This window comes from Ictalurus furcatus, chromosome 6 (genome assembly GCF_023375685.1).
Source record: "Ictalurus furcatus strain D&B chromosome 6, Billie_1.0, whole genome shotgun sequence".
Taxonomy (NCBI): Eukaryota; Metazoa; Chordata; class Actinopteri; order Siluriformes; family Ictaluridae; genus Ictalurus; species Ictalurus furcatus.
In genome coordinates, this window is record NC_071260.1 from 889495 (window position 1) to 914283 (window position 24789).

General features: G+C 43.8%; 1 protein-coding gene across 1 annotated transcript; it reads right to left on the reverse strand.

Moving 5' to 3' along the window:
• Positions 1-22: 22 nt before the first annotated feature.
• Positions 23-11399, reverse strand: LOC128609324 (aspartate--tRNA ligase, cytoplasmic-like). Its single transcript, XM_053627857.1, has 9 exons — positions 11312-11399; positions 10023-10157; positions 3699-3846; positions 3037-3183; positions 2913-2955; positions 2569-2649; positions 2368-2479; positions 1867-1938; positions 23-876 (listed from the first exon to the last, which is right to left on the reverse strand). The coding sequence occupies exons 1-9, from the start codon at positions 11397-11399 to the stop codon at positions 785-787; spliced, it is 918 nt and encodes a 305-aa protein (XP_053483832.1). The 3' UTR covers positions 23-784.
• Positions 11400-24789: the final 13390 nt, after the last annotated feature.

The following is a 24789-nucleotide window of genomic DNA, read 5'->3' on the forward strand; positions in this document are numbered from 1 at the left end:
TAAAAAGTCGCACACGTGTGTGTTAGAGTAATGAGAATCTGTTCTTTAATTCATTAGTAATGTCTTTATTTATTTATTAAACTGCTCTGATGTTTAAAACTCCTCCTCCTCCTCTGCACTCAGGCAGTAAACATGATTTCTGTAGAAAACAACTAACCTGAACTCAGTTTATCTCAGTCGGTATAAGACCTTGGCCACGTCCCAATCCACACCCTAGTACATTGCAGTGTGCGAGTGTGTCAAAACTTTTACCTCAGACAGTGTACGACTCGGGCTGCGTCCCAAAACACATGATTAAATATACAAAACATCATAATCAGGGCGTTTAGTACACTATTATTTAGTATAGTGTGGCATGTTATTAAGTACACTATTTTTAAGTCTTGGGCTACGTCCTAAATCACATACTAGCGTAGTAAACTCAATACATCAATATGTATTACTTGACTTTACCCAAAATTACACTGTAGAACTGTCAAAAACACTGCCATAATACTTTCACACGATTTAGTGCAGTATTGTGTGGTTTGAGACATGGCCTGACCCACCCCTTTACCACCATTAGAGCACAGATTCCCTTTATACAGATTGAAGCACACTTGTTTAATGTTCACTCTGTCCCTTCACCAGTCAGGATGGACCTCATCGTACACATCAGTATCAAACGTTAAAAAATGAGCTGGTTTTAATTTATTATCATCGTTTAATCACGGAGAGATCCCATAACCTCTGTGTGTGTGTGTGTGTGTTAGTGAGGTCAGCCAGGAAGTGCCACCTTTGGCCTTTAGGGTGTCAGGCGCTTGGGGTCACGGGGGAACATGGAGGTCTGACGCACGTTGTGTAGCCCGAGGTACAGCATGGTGACTCGCTCCAAACCTGACAGAGGACACACACACACACATACAGATCGGGCTGTGTTCCAAGTCACACAGCACTACACTAAACAGCACATCAAAACAGTGGCCAATTAGATCATCAGGGTACATTAGCGCTCAGACACGGGCCGTGTCCCAAATCACAGAGTAGTGCACACTAAGTATTGTGTTAAAATTGACCTCACACAATATGAGACTTTGGACTGTGTCCCAAATCAGAAACCATTTTAATTATGCTATTGAGTAGTACACTAGTATTTAGACGGGTTGTTTAGAATTTGGTTGCCCCAAATTACAAGCCAATATCACATGCTACAGAGCTAGCACACCGTTAATTAGGCTTGGGCTGTGTTCCAAATCACATACTACTGTACACTATTTAGTATGCAATGATTTACACTATATCCTAATTTCCTAATAGTGTACTCAGTCAAAGTCATGATGGTATTTGGGAAACTACTCTTGTAAACGTTAAACAAAGTCACATACTAGTGTACTTAATAACAAGAGACAATACTTGACTCTAGGGCAACAGTACATATACTGGGACAGTACACACATTTGGGGCATGGCTTACGTTGTTGGAGGTACGTTTTCGCATACTATTTAGCATGCTAGTATTTTTAAACTTGGGTTATGTCTCACATTGCATAACAGTGCGTGAACATTTCCCACAAACAGGAGAGAACTCGGGCCACGTCCCAAACCATACACTAGTGTAATATGGTTAAGACTTGCTATAAATACTTTCTGCACTTTGGGTGTGTCCCAAATCTTACTGTAGTGTGCTAAAGAGTATATGTAAAGTTATCTCAACCCAAGAGTTCGGTTACGTCCCAACAGCACACAGTACTACTGCACATACAAAGTCCAGATAGCACACTACTATTTAACTAAGTGAGTAACATTTAGAACATAAGACTTGGGCTACGTCCTAAATCACAATCAAGTGTGCTAAGTAGTGAAGAAAGAAACAGAGGATAGTCTCTTACGATTCCTCCTCCAGCGTGGGGCGGAGCTCCGTAACAGAACGAGTCGATGTAGGATTTAATGTTCTCCAAGTCTAAACACACACACACACACACACACTTGATCAGTTACAATCCAAATAAAAGAGGAGTGACTTCACACTGTATCAGTACTAATTCACAACTGAATCAAATCATTTGAATCACTGAGTTGACTCATCTGATTCACTGCATAGGCTAATTTATAACTTTACAGTTACACTTAAAACTGATTCACAGTTGAATCAAATCATTAGAATCACTGCATTTGACTCATCTGATTCACCATATATGCTAAAGTAATTTATAGGAATGTTTATAGTGACACTTAAATACTGATTGACAACTGAGTCGAATCACTTGACTCACGTTTATAGCTGTTATACATTTCACACATTAATCTTAAAAATGTCAGAAAAACAAAATAGAGTTTTGCAGAGTGTGTGTGTGTGTGAGTGAGAGAGAGAGAGAGAGAGAGAGATTACCGATGCCGTGATGAAGTGCTCTCTCTGTGAGCAGCTGAGCGTCGTGGACTCTCTGAGCTCCAGACAGGATCTCCTCTCCCCTCATAAACATGTCGTATGAGTTGGAGTATTTCTGACACACACACACACACACACACACACACACATATTAGCCATGCTGCAGAGGATCAGATAAGCAGTGTAAAACAGACAGAGACTCACCGGGTTGTGGGGATCGGGCATGGTGTAGAACGGCCTCACCGCCAGAGGATATTTATCCAGGACATAGAAATCTGTATCATACTGCAGCACACGTGAACACATCGACACGTTATCGTATTCTGCACAATATACAACAGCCCACACCCAACACTCCACACCCAACACCCCACACCCAACACTCCACACAGCAATTAGGAAAAAACCTTTTCCAAATCCAATTCTAATCGGTGTCCTTTAAAGGATCCGTTACAGGATCGGACTGAATTAGATATTTTCCTACTAAGTAGAATAAAATGTAAATAAAGCCAGTTCATTATTATTATTATTATTATTATTATTATTACCTTTTCTTTGACGAGCTGACCGAGCAGGTTCTCATTAGGAGTGCTGAGGAAGTCAAATATATTTATTAATAACTAAAACTGGGTACAAACAGAATGTGTGTATAGGTAGGTGTGTGTGTGTTACCTGAGATCCTTCTCATCCCCCATCTCCACTCCAGCTGAGCGCAGCAGAGTGACGGCTTCCGTAAACTCCAACCTCAACGTCGGCTCCAGGAACTTAAATGGCTCGCTGGGGTACTGCTTACACACCGTCTGGATCTCTGACTGGAAACTGGAGCGCGCGCACACACACACACACACGCACACGCACACACACACACACACAGAGAGAGAGAGAGAGAGAGAGTCCGTTATTTACTCTGTTTGGCCACTAGATAACAGCAAAAGCCTTCACACTACGATCTACAGTATTGAAGAGCCGAGACTTTCACAGAGTCAGCAGCTTTTGATATTGAACACTACAGATGATCTAACAGCTACAGAGCACCATCACGTACTGCTCTCTCACCATATCGAAGCAGTAAAGTTAGTACACAGACAATACTCCCCAAAACAAACAGTTCCAGAGAACACATACAGCTGGGGGTTTTTCCTCACGGTTCTAGAGAAGAAACTTCTTTCAACCATCAACATTTTGGGGAAACAAATACTTTCCCTATTCGTCTCTGAACACATGATGATACATAAATCATATTTCCTCCGAAAATCACGGGACCCTGCACTGTGTAAAAACCTGCTAAACAGTTTATTATTATATGTGTGTGTGTGTGTGTGTGTCTGTCTCACTTGTCCCTGAGTCCTTTGAAGATCTGCACCATGGTGTCGGTGATGGAGTCGATGACCTCGTGGTAGTGATAATTAAACGCCATCTCAATATCCAGACCAACAAACTCCGTCAGGTGACGATGAGTGTTCGAGTCCTCAGCTCTGAACACTGAGAGAGAGAGAGAGAGAGAGAGACAGACAGAGTGAGACACAGAGAGAGACAGACAGACAGAGAGAGAAACAGAGAGAGAGAGACAAACAGAGAGAGACAGAGAGACACAGAGAGAGAGAGAGAGACAAACAGACCCAACACCCCACACCCAACACTCCACACCCCACACGGCAATTACAGAGAGACACAGAGACAAAAGACAGAGAGAGAGACAAAGAGAGAGACAGACAGAGACAGAGAGAGACTTTTTGACTTTTTACAATCCTTTATTTATCAAAAGTCACACTATACACATTAAAGTCAAGGTGATTCAATATAGAAATAAATAAATATTTAAAGGAGCATTTAATAAATAAATAAATAAATAAATAAATAAATAAATGTCAGCGCAACAACGAACAGCTGTTATGAACATTATTAGCCTAACACTGGTGTAAAACAAAGTTCTCCCTCCACTACAGAACACAGAGCCTTCTCACAACACCACACTGCCTTGAACATCTCCAAGTCTCCCATACTTCTGTAAAAGTTCAAATCAATCAGAATTCGTCATTTGATCAGTCTGGAGAGAACTTTTATGGCATCACAGTCTGTGTTTTGTGCCATTTTGTTTTTCCTGCTCAGGTATATCGCCATTTTTGCCTAGCCAAAGATAAAATTGATCAGCTCACACTTGAACCTGTTGATCTTTCACACAGACTTTGTACAGAAGTTTACCAGACACTGTCTCAATGTTCATGTCACCTCTGACCTCCAGGGGGGACTCCCACACCCATAGGTCTGGAGCGATGCCCAGCTGGGGAAAAGGTTCTTCCTCTGTAGGCCCAGTCTCGCTTGTTTTGTTGTCCATCAGCTGAGCACGCTCTTCTGACGTTAGGGTGGACCTTCAGTGATGTAGAAGCTTATTTGCAACGCATAGGGACCATAGTCCCAGGCGCGCTGCTAAGTCCTCTGCTCGTGACAGGTCCGTCCCTGTGATGTTCACCAGCTGCCGGAGTGTCACAATCCCCGAGGAGACCAGAACCCTAGATAATGAAGGAGTGGTCACACCAGAGATGTCCAATCGCCCACCATGAACCAAGGGTTCCTCCAGCAGCCAGTGTGGTGTTCTGCACCCCTTGATTTGTTTTTTAAAAAGGTTCCATATTTTAAAAAGCCCACGATAAAAAACTGGTAATCCAGCAAAGTCTAGTGTTCTTGTGTCCATTAAAAATAAAGTTCTGTCCAACCCGAGTCCTCCTACTGTGTGCAACAGCCTATAGGCTGCTGCTCTCCATACCAAACTCCTGGGTCCAGTGAGGAGTCTCTGGATGAACTGGAGTCTAAACGTTGCAGGTCTGCTGGCTACGTGGACCAGCCCCTGCCCCCCCTCCTCCTTGGGCAGATGAAGGCCACTTTGAGGGATCCACTATAGTCTGTCTCAGAAGAAGTCCACTAGCAGGGCCTGGACGTTTGAGAGCAGGTTTGGCGGTGGATCCACACATGCCAGCTTGTGCCACAGGGTTGATGCTGCCAAGTTGTTGATGACCAGCGTTCGTCCCCTGTAAGACATTTTTTCACACCATCCTCACACCATGCCGGCGAGTCAAACTCTCAAACAGCTGCGTGTTCGGAGCCGCCATGCTCCTCCACCGGGACACACACACACAGACACATACTTGCTCACTTTCACACTTGTTCACACAAAAAAGTAATTAATCCAAGATGTTTACACAGAAAAAATTGCATTAAATGACGAAAAACTTTGGCAAAATGCCAACCGCTCTCACACGCTCAACAAGCTGCACTTGCTCCTCTACCGCGCATGCGCATAGAGAGAGAGAGAGAGAGAGAGACAGAGAGAGAAAGAAAGACACACAGAGAAAGAGAGACAGACAGAGAGAGACACACAGAGAGAGAGATAGACAGAGAGAGACAGAGAAAGAGAGATAGAGAAAGAGAGATAGAGAAAGAGAGACAGACAAAGAGAGACACAGAGAGAGAGAGACAGAGAAAGAGAGACAGACAGAGAGACACAGAGAGACTTTTTTTTTACTTTTAAAACTCTTTATTTACCAATTATTTAGGAAAAAACAGAATAATCACTCATTCAAAAAGAAAAAGAAAAAAATAGATCCAAATGTTTCAATATGAAAAAGTAAAGAAATGGTTAGATTAATAAAAAGAATCAGCAGTGAAAAACAATTTCACCATCATCTGTTATTAAAAAAAAACAAAAAAAAAACAACAACCCTCATTTGCGCACCATGTCTTTTCAAACATTTCCACAGAGTGTTCTGGGGTAGAGTATGACTGGTCCTCATAGACCACCGCAACTAAAAGTCTTTTAAGGCGGTTTGTTAATGCCTTTAAAAAGATTTTATCATCTGTACCAAGGAGAAACACAGGACGCCAGTTCTTTAAGCTGCCAGGGTCTCCTTTTTTGGGCAACAGAGTGACCAAAGCTCCTCTCCAGCTGAGGAGCAAGACTTCCGTCTCTATACATCCAAGTGTAACAAAGTGCAGATCTGAGCAATTCAAAGACCAGAATGTTTTATATGATTCAGAGGTCAGTCCATCCAGCCCCGGTGACCCTCCGCTCGACAGCCGTCGAGCAGCTGCACTAAGCCCCCCAAACGAGAGCGGTTCCCCAAGTTCACCTCTCCCACACCCGCTCAGCCGTGGCAGTCCATTCCGAAGCCCTCCAGTGGCCTCAGGATCACATGGCCGACCGCTGCACAGTTCCTCATAAATAGACAACATCCGTAGAATTTTGTCATCTTTGTCAGTTTCAGTATTTCTTTTTCAGGAAAGTCGATCTTTTCCTTGATTTCTCTGGTGCTGTTTTTCATGTACTGTTGGCAGAAGATCTGAATCTGAACTTTACCTATGTCCCACTACTGGTTTATTGATGCATACTGAAAATTTCTCTCTCTCCAAGACTTCCAGAAAAGTGTAAAAGCGTGAATAAAGTGGTGATCCTGTAATAACCTATTGTTAAAATGCCAGTGATGCTGCTGGAAAGTGCTCAATGTGGTAGTGACAGCAAGTGAGTAATTGTTTAGAGAGGCCATGTTTTTATTTATTTAAATTAAATTAACATTGCCTCTTCTTTTTGGACTTGTATTGTATTATACTTTTCACTTTTGGCATTAATTTTTTTAATCGGTAGCGTTTTGGTCGGTCAAGTTCTTCAAGAGGGGCATTCTGCATTGCTACATGACATGACAGATAAAAACAAGAGAGATTAGGAAAAAAGGCATCAATTTTGGGTTTCTTAACCCCTTTCATCAGATCTTAAAAAGTTTTTATCTTCGATGTGGTATAAAAATCTGAGAACTATTGAAAGTTTTGTGTAGTCTAGCTATCATCTTAGAGGAATCAGCATCCTCATCAGAGCCACTCTCTATATCTTCAAATTCGTTTTCTGACTCATTATCACATTGTGAGCTTTCTAAAGCCGTCTCAGAACAAGTTTTCTGCATTTCCTTCTCTAGCTCTGGTAAAACGTTAAGATCAGCTTCTGGATGAACAGGCTGCGAGTGCTCCTCACTCCCGGTAGGGTCTGTCTGAGACAGGGACAGAGGCTGTGAGTGCTCTTCACTCCCGGTAGGGTCTGTCTGAGACAGGGACAGAGGCTGTGGGTGCTCCTCAATCCCGGTAGGGTCTGTCTGAGACAGGGACAGAGGCTGTGGGTGCTCCTCACTCCCGGTAGGGTCTGTCTGAGACAGGGACAGAGGCTGTGAGTGCTCCTCACTTCCGGTAGGGTCTGTTTGAGACAGGGACAGAGGCTGTGGGGGTGGAAGTTCTTGCTTTTTTGCAGTTTTTTTTCCTTTTAATGCTAGGGTTACGTTGTGGAGCTGGATCAGCGCTGTGACCCATTGGGGTTTCAGCAGTGTTGTCAGGTGTTACACCTGTCTCAGGTCGGTTAGTGAGAGTTTCTGCCTCTAGTAGGACTCGTCACTGGCACTGCACGAGCTGTAGACACGCTCGGCTGCTCGGTACACGCTGGGTTTGTCGGGGTCTCTACCTGTCTGCTTCTGTCTGCTCGGACATGTCTGTCTGACATGGACGTGTTCACCACACACAAAACATCTCATTTGTTCAGAGCTGATAAAGATGGTGTAATCTTTATTCCCTAGCATTAGTTTAACAGAGAGAGAGAGAGACCGGCTCGTGTTGTTTGTTTAGGATCATGTAGGTGAAACTGCGGAAAGACATGACGTGTTTAATGTCCGTTTTTTTTAAACCCAAAGGATTGATTTTAATCTGTGCTGTTAACTTTCCGTAGTGCTCGAGCACACTTTTTACAGTTTCATTTTTAATAAAAGGAGGCACGTTAGACAGCACGATTTTCTTAGAGACTCTGGGAAGTGGAAACACACAGACATACTCACTGTTTATCACTGGCCCCTGTTCAATTAGCGAATCAACCATTTCAACTTCGGCAAGAAAAATCACCACTGCTTTGTTCATCCGAGAAGCTGATCTGATGTTTAAACCACCGACCTGATTACTGAAAGAAGTTAGAACTTCTTCCATTAGTATGGAGTCATCTGGCATGCATTTACACCCATGTCTCAGGGTCAGGCGGGAGAAATCTCCATTTTGGAGCGAGTTTTGCCGACAATAGTCGGCTCACACACTGTTAACCTCACTAAAACACTTACTTTAGAACAATAGACCAAAAAAGAAAACAGAAAGAATGTGAAAAAAACTAGAAACACTAGAGACATGCTTTAACCACCTGCACTCTCGCCCACTACCCACAATCCTCAGAGAGAGAGAGAGACAAAGAGAAACAGAAAGAGAAAGAGAGAGAGAGAGAGAGAGTGAGAGAGAGACAGAGAGAGAGAGGGAGGTATATTAGTAATACAGATCATTAAGTCTGCTGTACTGAAGAACTCTGTGGTCTGGGGTTTTCTGTACAAGGGTGATTGCCTGAGCTCGAGAACCCAGGGGAACCCCAAAACCGCTGGTGTGGGAGAGAGTGTGGGTCACCGTCCTACAAACACACACACACACCTGTAAAAAGAGTTCCGTAAAAGAGGAACATCTCCGATATCTCTTAACACCAGTGTTATATCTTTTGTGTAAATAATACATTTAAATGTCATATAATAAAGTTTTAGGGAAAGGAGACGTCTCCGCCAGACATACCATATAACCACACACACACACACACACCAAACCCAGTGCGTTCATATTATTATTACTACTCATTATTCTTGTTTTTGCTCTGGGGACACATCAGGGTTTCACACGTACGGTCATGTGACCACTAGAGGATGCCAATGAGCCGGTCTTCTTCCTCTGCTGCGTTTAAACGACTTTTCACAAGTTCACTGAGAAACAGAGCAGTCCCAAACCATGCTGACAAAAACATCACACGGCTTATCGCTAAACTCCTTTCAGTCCGTTTCTTCTCTCGGAACTCGTGTGCTTCATTTTCCAAGAAGAATAACGCAATAAACTTTCAATCAGTACAGCTGTTAAATACTGACAGAGACCAGATCTACATCACCTCCGTCAGCTGTCAGAGAGAAACGGACCAAGATACCTGGAGAGAGCTCATCTAGAACCGGGCTTTATATCCAGAACAGCTCTAATACCAGAGGGAAAAGAGGAGAGAGAGAGAGAGAGAGTGAAAAGAGGAGAAGAGGGGGGAGAGAGAAGAGAGAGAGAGAGAGAAGAGATCTCCTGATCCAGGCTGTGATTCCAGTCTGACCTTCACCTCCTCTTCACACACCTCTGTCTTCACCTTTATTTCACCTAGTCCCACGCTCCTGTCTTCCTGTTATCCTTTACTGTGTTTCAGCCCAGCACAATTCATCAGAGTTTCTTCTGCTTCATCTTCCTGAATTCATCACTACACAGAGCACACACAGCTATCACACACACCTCATACTGACCACACAGACAGGTGGGCAGACAGACAGACAGACCGGCAGGGAGAGAGAGAGCGGGTGAGAGAGAGAGAGAGAGAGAGAGATATGAGATAGACTGGCAGACAAACAGACAGACAGGACAGAGGGAGAGGCAGACAGACAGACAGACACCCTTTCTGACCAATAGAATAGAATAAAATGTTACTAGTAAAGATGATGAAGTGGACTCGACTAAAGAATGGTGCTTGTGTGATAGAGAGTGTGTGAGAGTGTGTGAGTGAGTGTGTGTGAGTGTATGTACTCTACCTGGTCCGACACAGAAGACCTTGTCAAAGTCAGCACAGATACACATCTGCTTGTAGATGTGATGAGACTGAGTCAGGTACGCACTCGTCTTAAAATAGGACACGATGAAGACGTTTGTATCTCCTTCACTCGGCGCTACACACACACACACACACACACACACACACACACAATGTTATATTATATTACCAGGACATTTTAAAACTGACTGGAGTTGTAACAGTTCTCTCCAAGACCTACACGTCCATGTGTGCGTTTTTAATCTGTGTACTAATGCACTACAGGAAGTGATGTCATACATAAATGCAGCTAAAAACATGAGATGTGAGAGTTGTTTAATTTTTGTATCATTATTATTATTATTATTATTATTATTATTATTATTATTATTATGATGTTTTTGTGAATATGGAGCATCTCAGGTAAAATCAGTGCTCTTCCCCTGGAGCCACGCTGCTGCAGGATAAACACAGCTAAATCTGGCACATGAAAGAACAGGAAGTCGTTTCACGTGTGTGTCATTCAGGTATCCGAAGGCAACCTGCTTCTCCGTGCTTGTTTACATCAGAGCTCATTTTCACTTTCATCGCGATCAAACGCCTGATCACTGCATTATTTCATTGCCGTTTAACCGGTTAGCTTTAGAAGGGGGTGCGGTTGTGTGTGTAGAGGGGTGCTAAAACATTATGCTTCACAAAAGATAAGCTTCAGAATTTAAATATTACACCTACGTTTGCCAGCATCGCCATAGCAACAAGACCCACTGATGCTTTCGATAAGGATCAAAAGTATATGTCGCACGAACGTGTTCAAAAAGGACAGTGTGCTCTACTCTGCACGTGTGTGTGTGAGTCAGTCACTGGATGTGGTTTTTCATCAGAACAACGTGTTTCTTTTTCCAACCATAGGTGGCACACCCGAAAAAAGCGCCAATTTCGAATCCGAACGCTGCGCTCCGATTGGCCGGCGGCGAGAATGGGCAAGTGAAAGCGATCGTTATTTTTTTTCTCTTCTTTCTCACTGGATAGGGTATAACAAAAACAGCAGAAGGGGGCGCTGCTGGGCTGCCAATGGAGTAGGACGCGAAGTTGTAGGCTCCTGCTGATTTGGATTAAAATTGTTATTAACTTGCGCTTTTCGGTCATACAATAGATTTTGACTTATTCTACTCCATTTTTTGTTTGCACTTTTAACTTTGTGGTATGTTAAAATGTCTGGAAAAAACACGAAAACCCATAGTACTATTCAGACACAACTGAGGACTACTGTGCGTGCCGTGAGCGAGTTGCCTTGTTCCCCTGAATCCACATCGCAGAGCGGTGATTCTGACTTGGCTGCCCTCACGCTTGAGTTGCTGGCTTTGCTGAGGAAGGTCATTGCCGATATTTTTAAAAAGGAGCTCCAGGAGACTCTCTGGGATGCGCTGCCGACTATCAAGCTTGACCTGCAAGCCGTTAAAACACAGCTGGTCAGTGATAAAGTTGCTACCGATGCTACTTTATCAACACTGAAAGGTACTGTTGAGGAAATGGAGCACGATCTCTCCGGTTGCATTGATGCCATAGTTCAAATGAAGACTACTATCGAGTCTCTCACTGCGACCGTGACAAAATTAGAGAATAAATGTGAGGATTTGGAGTCCAGGTCATGCTGCAATAGCATTAGGATAGTCGGAGATCCAGAGGGCCCTGACACCTGTACAACTGCTGCTGTAGTGGCCTTGCTGAAGGAGGCGTTTGGTCTGGTTTTAGACCACGACCACGAGCTATTGTGTGCAGATATCACTCCCGGTCACAGTCACTATCACAGTGACTGTGTTGACATTTTACGCCGCGCGAGAGAGCTCCAGCGGATTAAACTGAGGGATTTGACCATCTCAGTATTTCCGGACCACACAGCCAAGATTGCCCGGGCTCGGGCTGCTTTTAACGAGGTTTGGCGTCAACTTCATGGTATTGAGGGCGCTCGCTATGGAATACTTCACCCAGCTCGGCTTCGCATTACATATAACGGTGTTCAGAAAGACTTTATTTCAGCGTAAGAAGCAGGGGACTATTCCAGCTCTACAGTACTCCGATTTTCATTTAAAATATTGTCGTTGCATTACTTCTCCTAGATTTTATGGACTCACTCCTCTTAAATCTACCTCTGTAATAATGTGGTTCTCTGTTTTGATGCTCTGACTAGGTTAGAGTTTCTGTTTATTTAAATTTATTAGTGTTTTTTCCTCAGCCTTATGTGCTACACTGTTACTTTTATTGTAACAAGTCTTTAAAAGTTAATACATTATATTTGTTATTGTGTGCAGACTGTTTATCAGACTTGAAGTCAGTAGGGGCCTTTTCTCTTGATGGAACTTTTTGTTTGATTTGGTAATATTTGTTGGTTAGTTCAGCTTACACTCCGAGTTGTTTTCACATTGTGGACAACTTTTGGTTACTGTGGGAAACACTGCTGTCTCCTTTGTTCTTTTGTTTTATGGAGACTTTGGGTGTGTGTGTGTTTGAGGGATTGTTGGACAACACCTTCTGAGAAAGTAAGAAGAAGTGTTTTAACATGCTCTATCAGTTGTATGACAGAGTAAGCGAGCAGAGGATTAAAATTTGGGATATTAATTCTGATGAAATGAAAATCACTGGTGAAAATCACTGGCAAATAAGTGTAGAAGGAGGACAATGGCCGTGGCCAGAGTTAATAAGAGCACTTAATGGAAAAGAAGTGGCTATGTTCCTTAGGGAAGGCACCCCAGCACCCGCTAATATACCACTGATATTGCAACTAAAAATAAAAGTGTACGATATGAATGGGCAATCAATTACAACTCCGCAAAAGGAGGAAAGAGTTGCACCTCCGAAACCCCCAAGCATGTCATCAGCAACATCTAGAGCAGAACTAGAGGGATTACAGGCAGAATTAAGTAGAAGGCTGAGGGCAAGAAGGAGACAGATAGACGGAGAAGGCTCCGGTTCTGACGAAGCCTCTACAGTGCCCTTATATCCAAACCTGCTGTTTGAGACCTCCAAACCGTCTCAAACTCCCCAAAGGCCGACTCCCCCCCACGCCACAATCTAAACCTATCAATCTTCCGTTACCTGTGAAACCAAACAGAATGTATACTCCCATATATATGGGAGGTGGGATAACAGTGCAGGTAATTACAGACGATGTGCTAGAAGAGCAAGGGGATGTACTAGTGAACCCAGCTAATGCTGATCTCAGTCATGAAGGACGGTTGGCTAGGGCTATTTATGATAATGCGGGAGAAGGCTTCCAGGCATTAGGACTTAACTACGTAGCTCGACATGGGCCAACTCCAAAAGGAGCTATAGTTGCCCAGCAGCTAGGGAAAGAACACACATTAAAAGTTAAACTGATCTGGCATGTAGAAGGGCCACTGCTGCCTGTAAATCCTATGGCGGCAGACCTAGAGGAAAAGACTCCTCTAATAGCTGAAATAATGAGGGCAGTAATTAATAAAGGCAGAGCAGAAAGGGTAAAAGTGATAGTGATGCCATACTTGTCAACCGGAGTCTTTAATTGTCCTGTAATGGATTGTGTAGCACAGTCGATTATAGGGATTCAACAGGCAGCCAACGACCCCGCAGGTGAACCGATAGAATTAAGGTTGGTACACCCAATAAATGAGGTAGGAAGGCAAATGCAGACAGGACTAATGGCCTTAATTAACCAAAGTCCACCAAATAATCCACAAGGGCTGCAACCAGGGCATATAGTCCCATTGCCTAGGCTGCCATCACACATAATTCCATACTCCCAAGCACCTCAGGTGACATTCAAACCATGACAACTTGAAGAGTATGGAATGACAAATTGCCCCAAACAGAAATAAATAATGACCAAAGGGGAAAATGTAATCCAGTCACAGAACTCCCTTCCTATGTATAAACCTACCCCGCTCTATCCCATGGCAGAGATAGGTAATGTACAATATAGAATGACGCACACAGGTAAACCGTTTGAAGCGATAAACCTAGCACAGGAAGATAAGTGGGAAGAAGAGGAGGTTCCATGGTTAACAAACGGAGCCCTTTACACTGCGTTAAATGCAGGAAACTCATTCCAAATATTACAGGATCCCACAATAAACAGAAACACCAGAATTAATTTATTAGCCACTAAAGCTGACTCCAGGCAAAATGCTGTAGCCGCATTAGCCCAGCAGGTGGTGCCACTAGACCACTATAAGCATTACTATAATGAACCAAATGCTAGAACAGAGTGGGATAATGGTCTAAGACCAAACCCAAGGACGGGGACTTGGGAAAAATCCAAATCCTTCTCAAAGGGCCCCAGAATGCATTTAGCCTCGACTCCCATGCCACAACCAGATTTTTATGAGAGAGAAGCGTTCATAGACAGGGGCTGAAAAATACTAGAACAGTTTATCCAATTAAGAATAAACTGCAGGTTCACCAGGCACATGTTAGAAATCTATAGGGCTATAATACCTGAGGATGAGGAAGAAAAGAGACAGAAGGAGTTAGTCCACTCTGTCAAAACTCTAGGAATGTTCGTAACAGCCAAAGGTTTAGCAGAGAAGGGAGAGAATACCTGGGGTATTCTGAAAGACCTGCAAAAAGCTATAAGAGAGGTATACATACCCGGAGGAAGGGAATTTCTCCTACTAGGTAAAGAATGTCATGATAAAGTTTTATCAGATCATTGCGTGAGATATGACAGAAATACTTATTTATTAAGAGAAAGACAAAACAGAATTGTTGACCAGTCACAGCACCCTCCCCAACCAGGAAAGGGAAGGCCTAAGCGAAGGGCAGCTGCACATCACAAATATATAAAACCAGAAGGAGGTCTACATCCTCAAGCACAGGATTGGGAAGAGAGGGGCCATAGGCCCTTTAACCAAAGGCGTAGAGAGAAACTGGAAGATAGATACTTTAAAGGGTTCAAAAAGGCCTATAATCCACAACAAGAACAATCTCAGCAAACACAGCCACAGCATAAGCAGACAGGGGGAGGGGGAACACAAGGCAGAAAGCAACCCCAAAGCAGACCCTCTAACTGGATTCCCAAATAAGAATGGGATAAGCTTACACCCAAGCAGAGAATGCAACGGAAGAAAGACAGTGGTACACCTCAAAATAGTCCAAACAAGAGAGTAGGGATGGTTAGACAAGAAACACCAGAGCTCTTAATAGGATCAAACTCCCCTGAAAATAATGTAATAAAACCAAGCTATGTATACCAACAAGGAACCAGCAGCCTCGCTAAAAGAGCTGCTGACCTCAGAAAAAATCAAAGAAAATGAGGATAACTTGTATCTTGAATATGAAGGTACAAATTTCAAAGTAGATACAGGGGCGGACATTACAGTAGTTAAACCAAGCGAGGCTGGAAATCCATTAGAAAAAATGAGTGATCATACAAAGCTATGATGGAACAGAATCTACTAAACGACTACATGAAAAGGGCAAATTAGAATGTATAATAGGCGCAGAAAATTTACTAGCAGGAAAAGAGGTCAGAAAAGTATGCTTGAACAAAGAGGTAGATCAGGAAGCTGAAATACAGAGAATAATAAAAAAAATTACAGGAAACTACAGGAAAGAATAAAAATAAATGGGAAGAAATTGTGAGGAAATACAAAAACTTCTATGCAAAATTTAAAAAATGATTGCAGAAAAGTAGATCCCAAGTATACTCATAAAATAGAAGAAGGTATACATCGGCCACAGAGACAATATCCTTTAAGCCCCAGGGCTGCAAGAGAGACTGATCAAACCATAGATGAATTAACTGAATTAGGTATCCTAAGAAAACTCGACAGAAATGAGTCGGCACCTACTAACTCTCCAATACAAACAGAAGCAAAACCAGATGGGCCGTGGAGACTAGTTACGAATTACAAAGCACTAAATAAGGTTACGAAACCAGATACTAGATATCTGATAAATGCTTCAGATGCAGTTGATAGTACTCAAAAAGGGAAGTACCTGACGAAGATAGACTTAGCGAATGGGTTTTGGTCAATACCTATAGATAAAGAAAGTCAAGGAAAGACAGCTTTCACTCACAAGCAAAGTCAATATGAGTACACAGTTCTTTCTGAAGGACTTTGTAACTCACCAAATGTGTTCCAAGGATGTATGTTAGAAATATTGGCAGGACTGCCAGTAACCGTGTACATAGATGACATGCTATTAATTACTCAAACTGAGGAGGGGCACTTAGACCCCTTAGATCAAGTGCTAGATAGGCTAACTAAAGGAGGGCTAAAACCTAGTCTTAAGAAGATAGAAGCCTTACGTGATAGTGTAATTTTTTTAGGTTTTGAGTTGACAGGGGAAACCAAGGGCATTCCAAAAACTATGAAGGAAACCCTGCAAAATCTAAAAACAAAACAAATGAGCAGTAAGAGAGATGTACAGAGCTTAATGGGATCATTAGGATTCTGTAGATGCCTAACTGAAAATTTTGCAAAAATGGCCAAACCAATATTTGACACCACTCGTGGAGATGCGAAGGATTCTGCCTGGACAGACAGAGCTAAAGAACAAGGCAGGAATTAATTCACAAAGCCTTAACTTCAGGGAAAATACTCCGTAGAGATCTGGAGAGGGACCTAGAGATTGAGGTAATAGGTGAACATGGTAGCCTAACCATAGTGTGTAGGAATAAAGGAGATAAAATCCCCATTTGTTTCCTTACAGATACTAAAATAGGACCAGAGCTAAAATTAGAGCCAGGATCAGCTGGAGAAATCTTAGCAGGAATAGCTAAGAGGCTATTACCGCTCAAAGCTCTAGCTAAAAACAAAAAGATTTATCTTGTATCTCCCATAGGAGAAATGAATAGGTACAGGAAAAACCTAGTAAAATTACAGGGAAAAATCCATGTCTAGAGATGGGATAGTTGGATGATGATTTTGGAAGACCAACAGTTTGTCTTTCAGAGGCCTACTACTCCGAGGAAAAAGAAGCTTACTGAATTAAGTAAGTCTCAGAGCAAGCTACCTAGGTTTTATACAGACGGTAGTCACAGAGATGGAGTTACTATTTGGGGTTACATTTTAACACAAAACAAAAGAGAAATAACTAAAGATAAAGGAACCATGGAGGAATCAGCACAAGCAGGTGAGATAAGAGCAATTCTGAAAGTGCTAGAGAAGGCTAAGGAATTAGGAATCACAGAATGTGTAATCATAAACGACTCATATTATGGCTACAAAGGGATGACAGAAGGCTTAGACACTTGGGAACACAATGGGTTCTTTAATGCAAGAAAGAAATCAGTATCACAGTCAGAGGACTGGGAGAAAATAAATTCACTCAGACAAAACATTGAATCATTCTGTTATCATCAGGTGAGCCACACACAACAGATAATGGACACAGCAGAAGGCAATCGCATGGTCGATAGATTTTTATACCACATAAATGCAGTCACAAAAACTGATGCAAAAAGAACGCTTCAAACTTTTCACGATCAATTAAAACACCCAAGTACGAAGGTAATCAAGCACAAGTGTAATACGCTAGGCTTAAATATATCTAACATAGTGAAGATCTATAACGGCATGAAGTTAGAATGCACTCAATGCCGAAAAACAGTAACTAATAGAAAGACACAACAGTCTGAATTACCACATGAATTTGAAGGTCAACAGATCAGTATTGATTTTGCGGGACCGATAAGAAAACAAACCAAAGCAAAGAATGTATACTTTCTGGTAATAATAGATAACCATACAAAATGGACAGTGGCAAAACCCTGTAGGCGAGCAACAGAGGACATAGTAATATCGGCACTAGAGGAATGGATTTTACACCATCCTAGACCCATGAGCATACGAACGGACAATGCCCAAAATATCAGTGGTAATAAAGTTCAAAAGTGGTGCCGGGGGAAAGGAATTGAAATAATACACTCAGTGCCATACCGACCTGAAACCAACGGAATAGCTGAGAGAGCTATCAGGGAGGTAAAAGAGCGGTTTGTGAGGAATGAGAAACTAGGGGACTGGGATGAATTGATCCCTGAATGTCTGTACTTTCTCAATCCACAGATATACCCAAGACATAGGACACTAGAAAAGGGTGATATCAGCAAGAATCCGTTAAAGGTAGGCGATACAGTATTCCTAACTAGATGTCATAAACCGAAAGGAAAGAGGTTCCAAAGGGCGTTAGGAACAGAGGATCAGGTTAAAGAAATAACTGGATCAAATGCTGTGCTACTGGAGAATAACGGACTACAATCCATAAGAGATTTAATATGGAAAGTAGACAAGACCTAGGAAATCCTCAGGATAGAGGAATGAGCAGGGAACGGAGGGTTTCCCTGATAACTAAACAAGTAGGCATAGAAAGGGTAATAGTGGACCCTAAGCAAATTGTAATAGCAAGGGCAATGGATCGAGAAAAGGATCGTTGCCAGGGTAGGCTGGGTAAGCCGGAGCCTGATCACCTGTCGACCTACTGTACACACCCTACCCACAGGGCTCATGTGTCATTTGTAATGAGCCCAGTAGCCGAGTGAAGTGGCTAGGGCCTAGAAGAGACTCAGACCCATATAAGAGGTTGACCTCAGGGGACCTTAACATCTTTGATTGGAACTTAGAGACTGGAACCTACCTGAATATCAGATAGGTAGTATTGTGGTCTGTGGACCATGTAGAGTGAAGTACCTGAAAACAGCGATATTTGAACAAGAAGTTAACATAAAATGTGACTGTCTGAAATGTTCATACTGTGCGTCCACCTACAGAGAGCTAGGTAAGACCTGCCTCTGTAATTGGGATGGATGGCAAGTAAAGAAGTGTCTGAGATGTGAAATATTAGAAGGAAAGGGTATTCTAAAAACGATAACACTAAAGCAAGTAGCAAACACTAGAACCTGTCATGCACCCATAGGCCTAGTAGAAAAGGTACAAACTAGGCTAGGGACCAGGAGAGGGAAAATATTGACCTCTTTTGTCAAACACCCATCAAAAGGGTATTCACCAGAAAAACTAGCCTAGTTTCAGAACTGGCTAGAGGGTCATGTTGATCACTCTGGATTGAATCCAGAAGACGGCAGAACAGGTAAGAATAGCCTAGCACATGTGAACAGTGTTTGGGAACTCAGCATGTGGCAGAAGGTTTTATGCAATAGTGTGATACAGACAGAATCCTACAAGATAAAGAGGAATGGAGAGAGAGGAGAACACACAGGATGGTTGAAAATTAAGAAAGGGCTAGTGGTAGTATTAGTAGGGGTGGTAGTAGTAGGTAGTAGTAGGGGTGGTGGTAATATTAGTGGTAGTTGTTGTCATGGTGGTTTTAGTCATAGTAGTAGTGGTGGTGGTGGTAGTATTAGTGGTGGTGGTACTGGTTGTAGTTGTGGAGGGGGTGGTAGTAGTATAGGTGGTAGTAGTATTAGTGGGGAGGTGGTAGTAATGGTGGGGATACTAGTAGTAGTGGTAGTGGTGGTAGAGGTAGTGGTTGTAGTAGTAATGGTGGTGGAGGTACTAGCAGTAGTAGTGGTGGCAGTGGTGGTAGTAGTATTGGTGGTAGTACTGTAGTGGTGGTGGTGGTTGTGGAAGTAGTAGTAGTGGTGGTATTGATAGTAGTAGTAGTGGTGGTAGGGGTAGTAGAAGTGGTGATGGAAGTGGTAGAAGTAGTAGTGTTGGTGGTGGTGGTACAAGTAGTAGTAGTGGTGGTAGTAGTAGTAATAGGGATGATGGTAGTAGTAGTAGTAGTTGTGGTGGTGGTGGAAATGGTAATAGTCATAGTGGTGGTGGTGGTGGTGGTAGTAGAAGTAGTTGTGGTGATAGTGGTAGTGGTAGTAGTAGTGGTGGTGGTGGAAGTGGTATTGGTGGTGGTAGTAGTAGTGGTGGTGGTGGTAGTAGTAGTGGTGGTGGTAGTGGTAGTAGTAGAAGTAGTGGTGGTGGAAGTTGTAGTATTAGTAGTGGTGGCGGTGGTGGTAGAAGTAGTGGTGGTAGTAGTACTGCTGGTGGTATTAGTAGTAGTTGTAGTGGTGGTGGTAGTAGTGGTAGTGGTGGTCGTAGTAGTAGTAGTAGTAGTGTTGGTGGGGGTGGAGGTAGTAGTTGTGGTGGTATTGGTAGAAGTAGTGATGGTGGTAGTGGTAGTAGTGGATGTGGTGGTAGTAGTAGTAGTTGTTGGGGTGGTGGTAGTAGTAGTAGTGGTAGTGTTGGTGGTGGTAGTGGTCGTGGTTGTGGTAGTGGTGGAGGTTGTGGTAGTAGTAGTGGTGGTGGAGGTAGTAGTAGTAGTGGTAGTAGTAGTGGTGGTGGTGGTAGTAGTAGTAGTGGTGGCGGAGGTTGTAGTAGTAGTGGTGGTAGTAGTAGTAGTGGAGTGGCGCTAGTAGTGGTTTTCGTAGTAGTGGTGGAATTTGTGGTAGTAGTAGTAGTGGTGGTGGTGGTTGCAGTAGATGTAGTGGTGGTGGTAGTGGTAGTGGTGGTGGAAGTAGTAGAGGTGGTGGTGGTAGTAGTAGAGGTGATAGTAGTAGTAGGGGTGGTGGTAGTGGCAGTAGTAGTGCTGGTGGTGATAGTAGTAGTGGTGGTGGTGGTAGTAATAGTGGTAGTAGTAGTGGTGGGGGAAGTGGTAGTAGTAGTAGTGGTGGCAGTGGTGGTAGAAGTAGTGGTGGTAGTAGTAGTGTTTGTGGTACTAGTAGTAGTGGTGGTGGTAGTAGTGGTGGTGATGTTGGAGGTAGTAGTAGTGGTGGTGGTGGTAGTAGTAGCAGTGTTGGTGGGGCTGGTCATACTAGTTGTGTTGGTATTGCTAGTAGTAGTGGTGGTGGTAGTGGTACTTGTGGTGGTGGTGGTGTTAGTAGTAGTAGTGGTGGAAGTAGTGGTAGTAGTATGGTGGTTGTGGTAGTAGTAGTGTTGGTGGGGCAGGTAGTAGTAGTGGTGCTGGTTGTGGTAGTAGTAGTGGTGGTGGTGGTAGTAGTTGTGGTAGCAATAGTGGTGGTGGTGGTAGTATTAGTGGTGTTGGAGGTAATGGTAGTAGTGGTGGTGGTGGTAGTGGTAGTAGTAGTAGTGGTGGTGGGGCTGAAAGTAGTAGTGGTGGTGGTAGTGGTGGAAGTAGCAGTGGTGGTTGTGGTGGTTGTGGTAGTAGTAGTAGTAGAGTTGATGGGGCTGGTAGTAGTAGTGGTGGTGGTAGTCGTAGTAGTAGTGGTGGGGGTGGTAATAGTAGTTGTGGTAGTAGTAGTAGTAGTGGGGTGGTAGTAGTAGTAGTAGTGGGGTGGTGGTAGTAGTGCTGGTGGTACAAGTAGTAGGGGTAGTGGTGGTAGTGCTGGTGGTAATAGTAGTGGTGATAGTAGTAGTAGTTGAAGTGGTGGTGGTGTTAGTGGTAGTAGTAGTAGTGGTGGTGGTGGTGGTGATAGCGGTAGTAGTAGTGGTGGTGGTGGTTGTAGCAGTAGTGGTGGTAGTGATGGTGGTGGTAGAAGTATTAGTAGTAGTGGTAGTGGTGGTGGTGCTAGTGGTAGTAGTTGAGGTGGTGGAAGTAGTAGTGGTAGTAGTAGTGGTGGTGGTGGTAGTAGTAGTAGTGGTGGCGGTGGTGCTAGTAGTAGTAGTGACGGTGCTGCTAGTGGTGGTACTTGTGGTGGTGGAAGTAGTAGTGGTAGTAGTATTGGTGGTAATGGTAGTAGTAGTAGAGGTGGTGGTTGTGGTAGTAGAAGTGGTGGTGGTGGTAGTAGTAATAGAAGTGTTGGTGAGGCTTGTAGCAGTAGTGGTAGTGGTAGAAGTGGTGTTGGTGGTAATAGTAGTGGTGGTAGTAGTAGTGGTAGTGGTGGTGATGGTAGTGGTAGTAGTAGTTGTAGTAGTGGTAGTGGTGGTGGTGGTAGAGGTAGTAGTAGTGGTAGTGTTGGTGGTAGTAGTAGTGGTGCTGATGGTAGTAGTAATGATGGTAGTAGTAGTAGTGGTGGTGGTAGTGGTAGTAGTACTGGTGGGGTTGGTAGTAGTAGTGGTGGTGGTAGTGGTAGTAGTAGTAGCGGTGGCGGTGGTGGTAGTTGTAGTGGTGGTGGTAGTAGTAGTAGTGGGTGGTGGTAGTAGTGGTGGTGGTAGTAGTAGTACGGTTGACGGGCTGGTAGTAGTAGTGGTGGTGGTAGTGCTAGTAGTAGTGGTGGTGGTGGTAGTAGTAGTGGTAGTAGTAGTGGTGGTGGTTGTAGTGGTAGTAGTAGTAGTTGTGGTGGTGGTGGTGGCAGTATTAGTAGTAGTGGTGTTATTAGTAGTAGTAGTGTTGGTGGGGCTGGAAGTAGTAGTGCTGGTGGTTGTCGTAGTAGTAGTGGCAGTGGTAGTAGTGATTGTGGTGGTAGTAGAAGTGGAAGAAGTGTTGGAGTAGTAGTGTTAGTGGTGCTTGTAGTAGTAGTGGTGGTGGTAGTTGTAGTAGTGGATTTAGTAGTGGTGGTGGTGGTAGTGGTAGGGGTGGTGGTGGTGGTAGTAGAAGTGGTAGTAGTTGTGGTGGTGGTGGTGGCGGCAGTGTTAGTAGTAGTGGTGGAAGTGGTAGTAGAAGTGGTAGTAGTATTGAAGGTGGTAGTAGTAGTGTTAGTATTATTGCTGTTGATGGTAGTGGTAGTGGTGATGGTGGTAGTAGTAGTGGTAGTAGTAGTGGTGGAGGAAGTAGTAATATTGGTGTCGGAGCTGGTAGTAGTAGTGTTGGTGGGGCTGGTAGTATTAGTGGTGGTGGTAGTAGTAGTGGTAGTAGAAGTGGTGTTGGTGGTGGTAGTAGTACTAGTGGTGGTGGAGGTAGGAGTTGTAGTCGTAGTCGTGTTGGTGGTTGTGGTAGTAGAAGTAGTAGTGGTGGTGGGAATCGTAGTAGTTGTAGTGGTGGCGTTGGTGGTAGTAGTAGTGGTGGTGGTGGTAGTGTCAGTAGTAGTAGTAGTGGTAGCGGTGGTGGTAGTGGTACTGGCAGTGGTGGTGGTGGTAGTAGTAGTGGTGGTGTGGTGGTGGTAGTAGTAGTGGTGGTAGTAGTGGTCGTAGTGTTGTTGGGAGAGGTAGTAGTTGTGGAAGTGGTTGTAGTAGTGGTACTAGTAGTAGTGGTGGTGGTAGTATTAGTGGTACTTGAAGTCGTGGTGGTTGTAGTAGTAGTAGTGGTGATGGTGGTAGTATTAGTGGTGGTGGTAGTGGTAGTAGTTGTGGTGGGGGTGGTAATAGAGGAGGTAGAAGTATTAGTGGCGGTGGTGGTAGTAGTAGTGGTGGTATTAATAGTAGTGTTGTTGGTGGTAGTAGTAGTAGTACTAGTGGTGGTGGTGGTGGTAGTAGTAGTAGTGGTGGTGGTAGTAGTAGTAGTAGTAGTAGTGTTGGTGGGGCAGGTAGTAGTAGTTGTGATGGTATTGGTAGTAGTAGTGGTGGTGGTAGTGGTAGTAGTGTTTGTAGTGGTAGTAGTATTAGTTGTTGCAGTGGTGCTATTAGTAGTAGTGGTGGTGGTTGTGGTGGTGGTAGTAGTAGTGGTGATGGTAGTAGTAGTAGTAGTAGTAGTGTTGGTGGGGCTGGTACTAGTAGTTGTTATGGAATTGGTAGTAGTAGTGGTGGTGGCAGTAGTAGTAGTGGTGGTAGTGGTAGTAGTAGTAGTGGAGGAAGTAGTGGTAGTAGTAGTGTTGGTGGGGCTGGTAGTAGTAGTGGTGCTGGTAGTGGTAGTAGTAGTGGTGGTGGTGGTAGTAGTAGAGGTAGCAGTAGTGGTGGTGGTGGAAGTGGTGGAAGAAGCAGTGGTGGTTGTGGTGGTTGTGGTAGTAGTAGCAGAGGTGGTGGTAATAGTAGTAGTGGTGGTAGTAGTAGTAGTAGTAGAGTTGGTGGGGCTGGTAGTAGTAGTGGTGGTGGTAATCATAGTAGTAGTGATGGTGGCAGTAGTTGTAGTAGTGGTGGGGGTGGTAGCAGAAGTGGTGGTAGTATTAATAGTGGGGTGGTGGTAGTAGTGCTGGTGGTACAAGTAGTAGGGGTAGTGGTGGTAGTGCTGGTGGTAATAGTAGTGGTGGTAATAGTAGTAGTAGTAGTATTAGTGGTGGTGGGAGTGGTAGTGGTATTAGTAGTGGTGGTTGTAGTTGTAGTGCTGGTAGTGGTGGTAGTGATGGTGGTGGTAGAAGTATTAGTAGTAGTGGTAGTGGTGGTGGTGCTAGTGGTAGTAGTTGTGGTGGTGGAAGTAGTAATGGTAGTAGTAGTGGTGGTGGTTGTAGTAGTAGTAGTGGTGGTGGTTGTGGTAGTGTAAGTAATAATAGTGGTGGTAGTGGTGGTAGTAGTAGTAGTGTTGTTGGTGGGGGTGGAAGTAGTAGTAGTTGTGGTAGAGGTAGTAGTAGAGGTGGTAGAAGTAGTAGTAATGGAAGTGGTGGTGGTGATGGTAGAGGTAGTAGTATTAGTAGTAATGGTTGTGGTGTTAGGATTGGTGGTAGAAGCAGTGTTGGTGGTGGTAGTGGTAGTACTAGTCATGGTGGTGGTTGTAGTAGTGGTGGTTGTAGTAGTGATGGTGGTAGTAGAAGCGGTAGTAGTAGTGATGGTGGTAGTAGTAGTGGTGGTGGTTGTAATAGTAGTGGTGGTAGATGTCGTAGTAGTAATTGTGGTAGTAGTTGTGTTGGTAGAAGTAGTGGTGGTGGTGGTAGTAGTGGCGGTGGTGGTAGTGGTAGTGTTGGTGGTGGTAGTAGTACTGATAGTAGTAGTGGTGACGGCGGTGGTAGTAGTGGTGGTGGTAGTAGTAGTAGTGGTGGTGGTGGTGGTAGTAGAAGCGGTGTTTGTGGTAGAAGTAGTAGTTGTGGTAGTGGTGGGAGTGTTGGTGGTGGTGATGGTAGAGGTAGTAGTATTAGT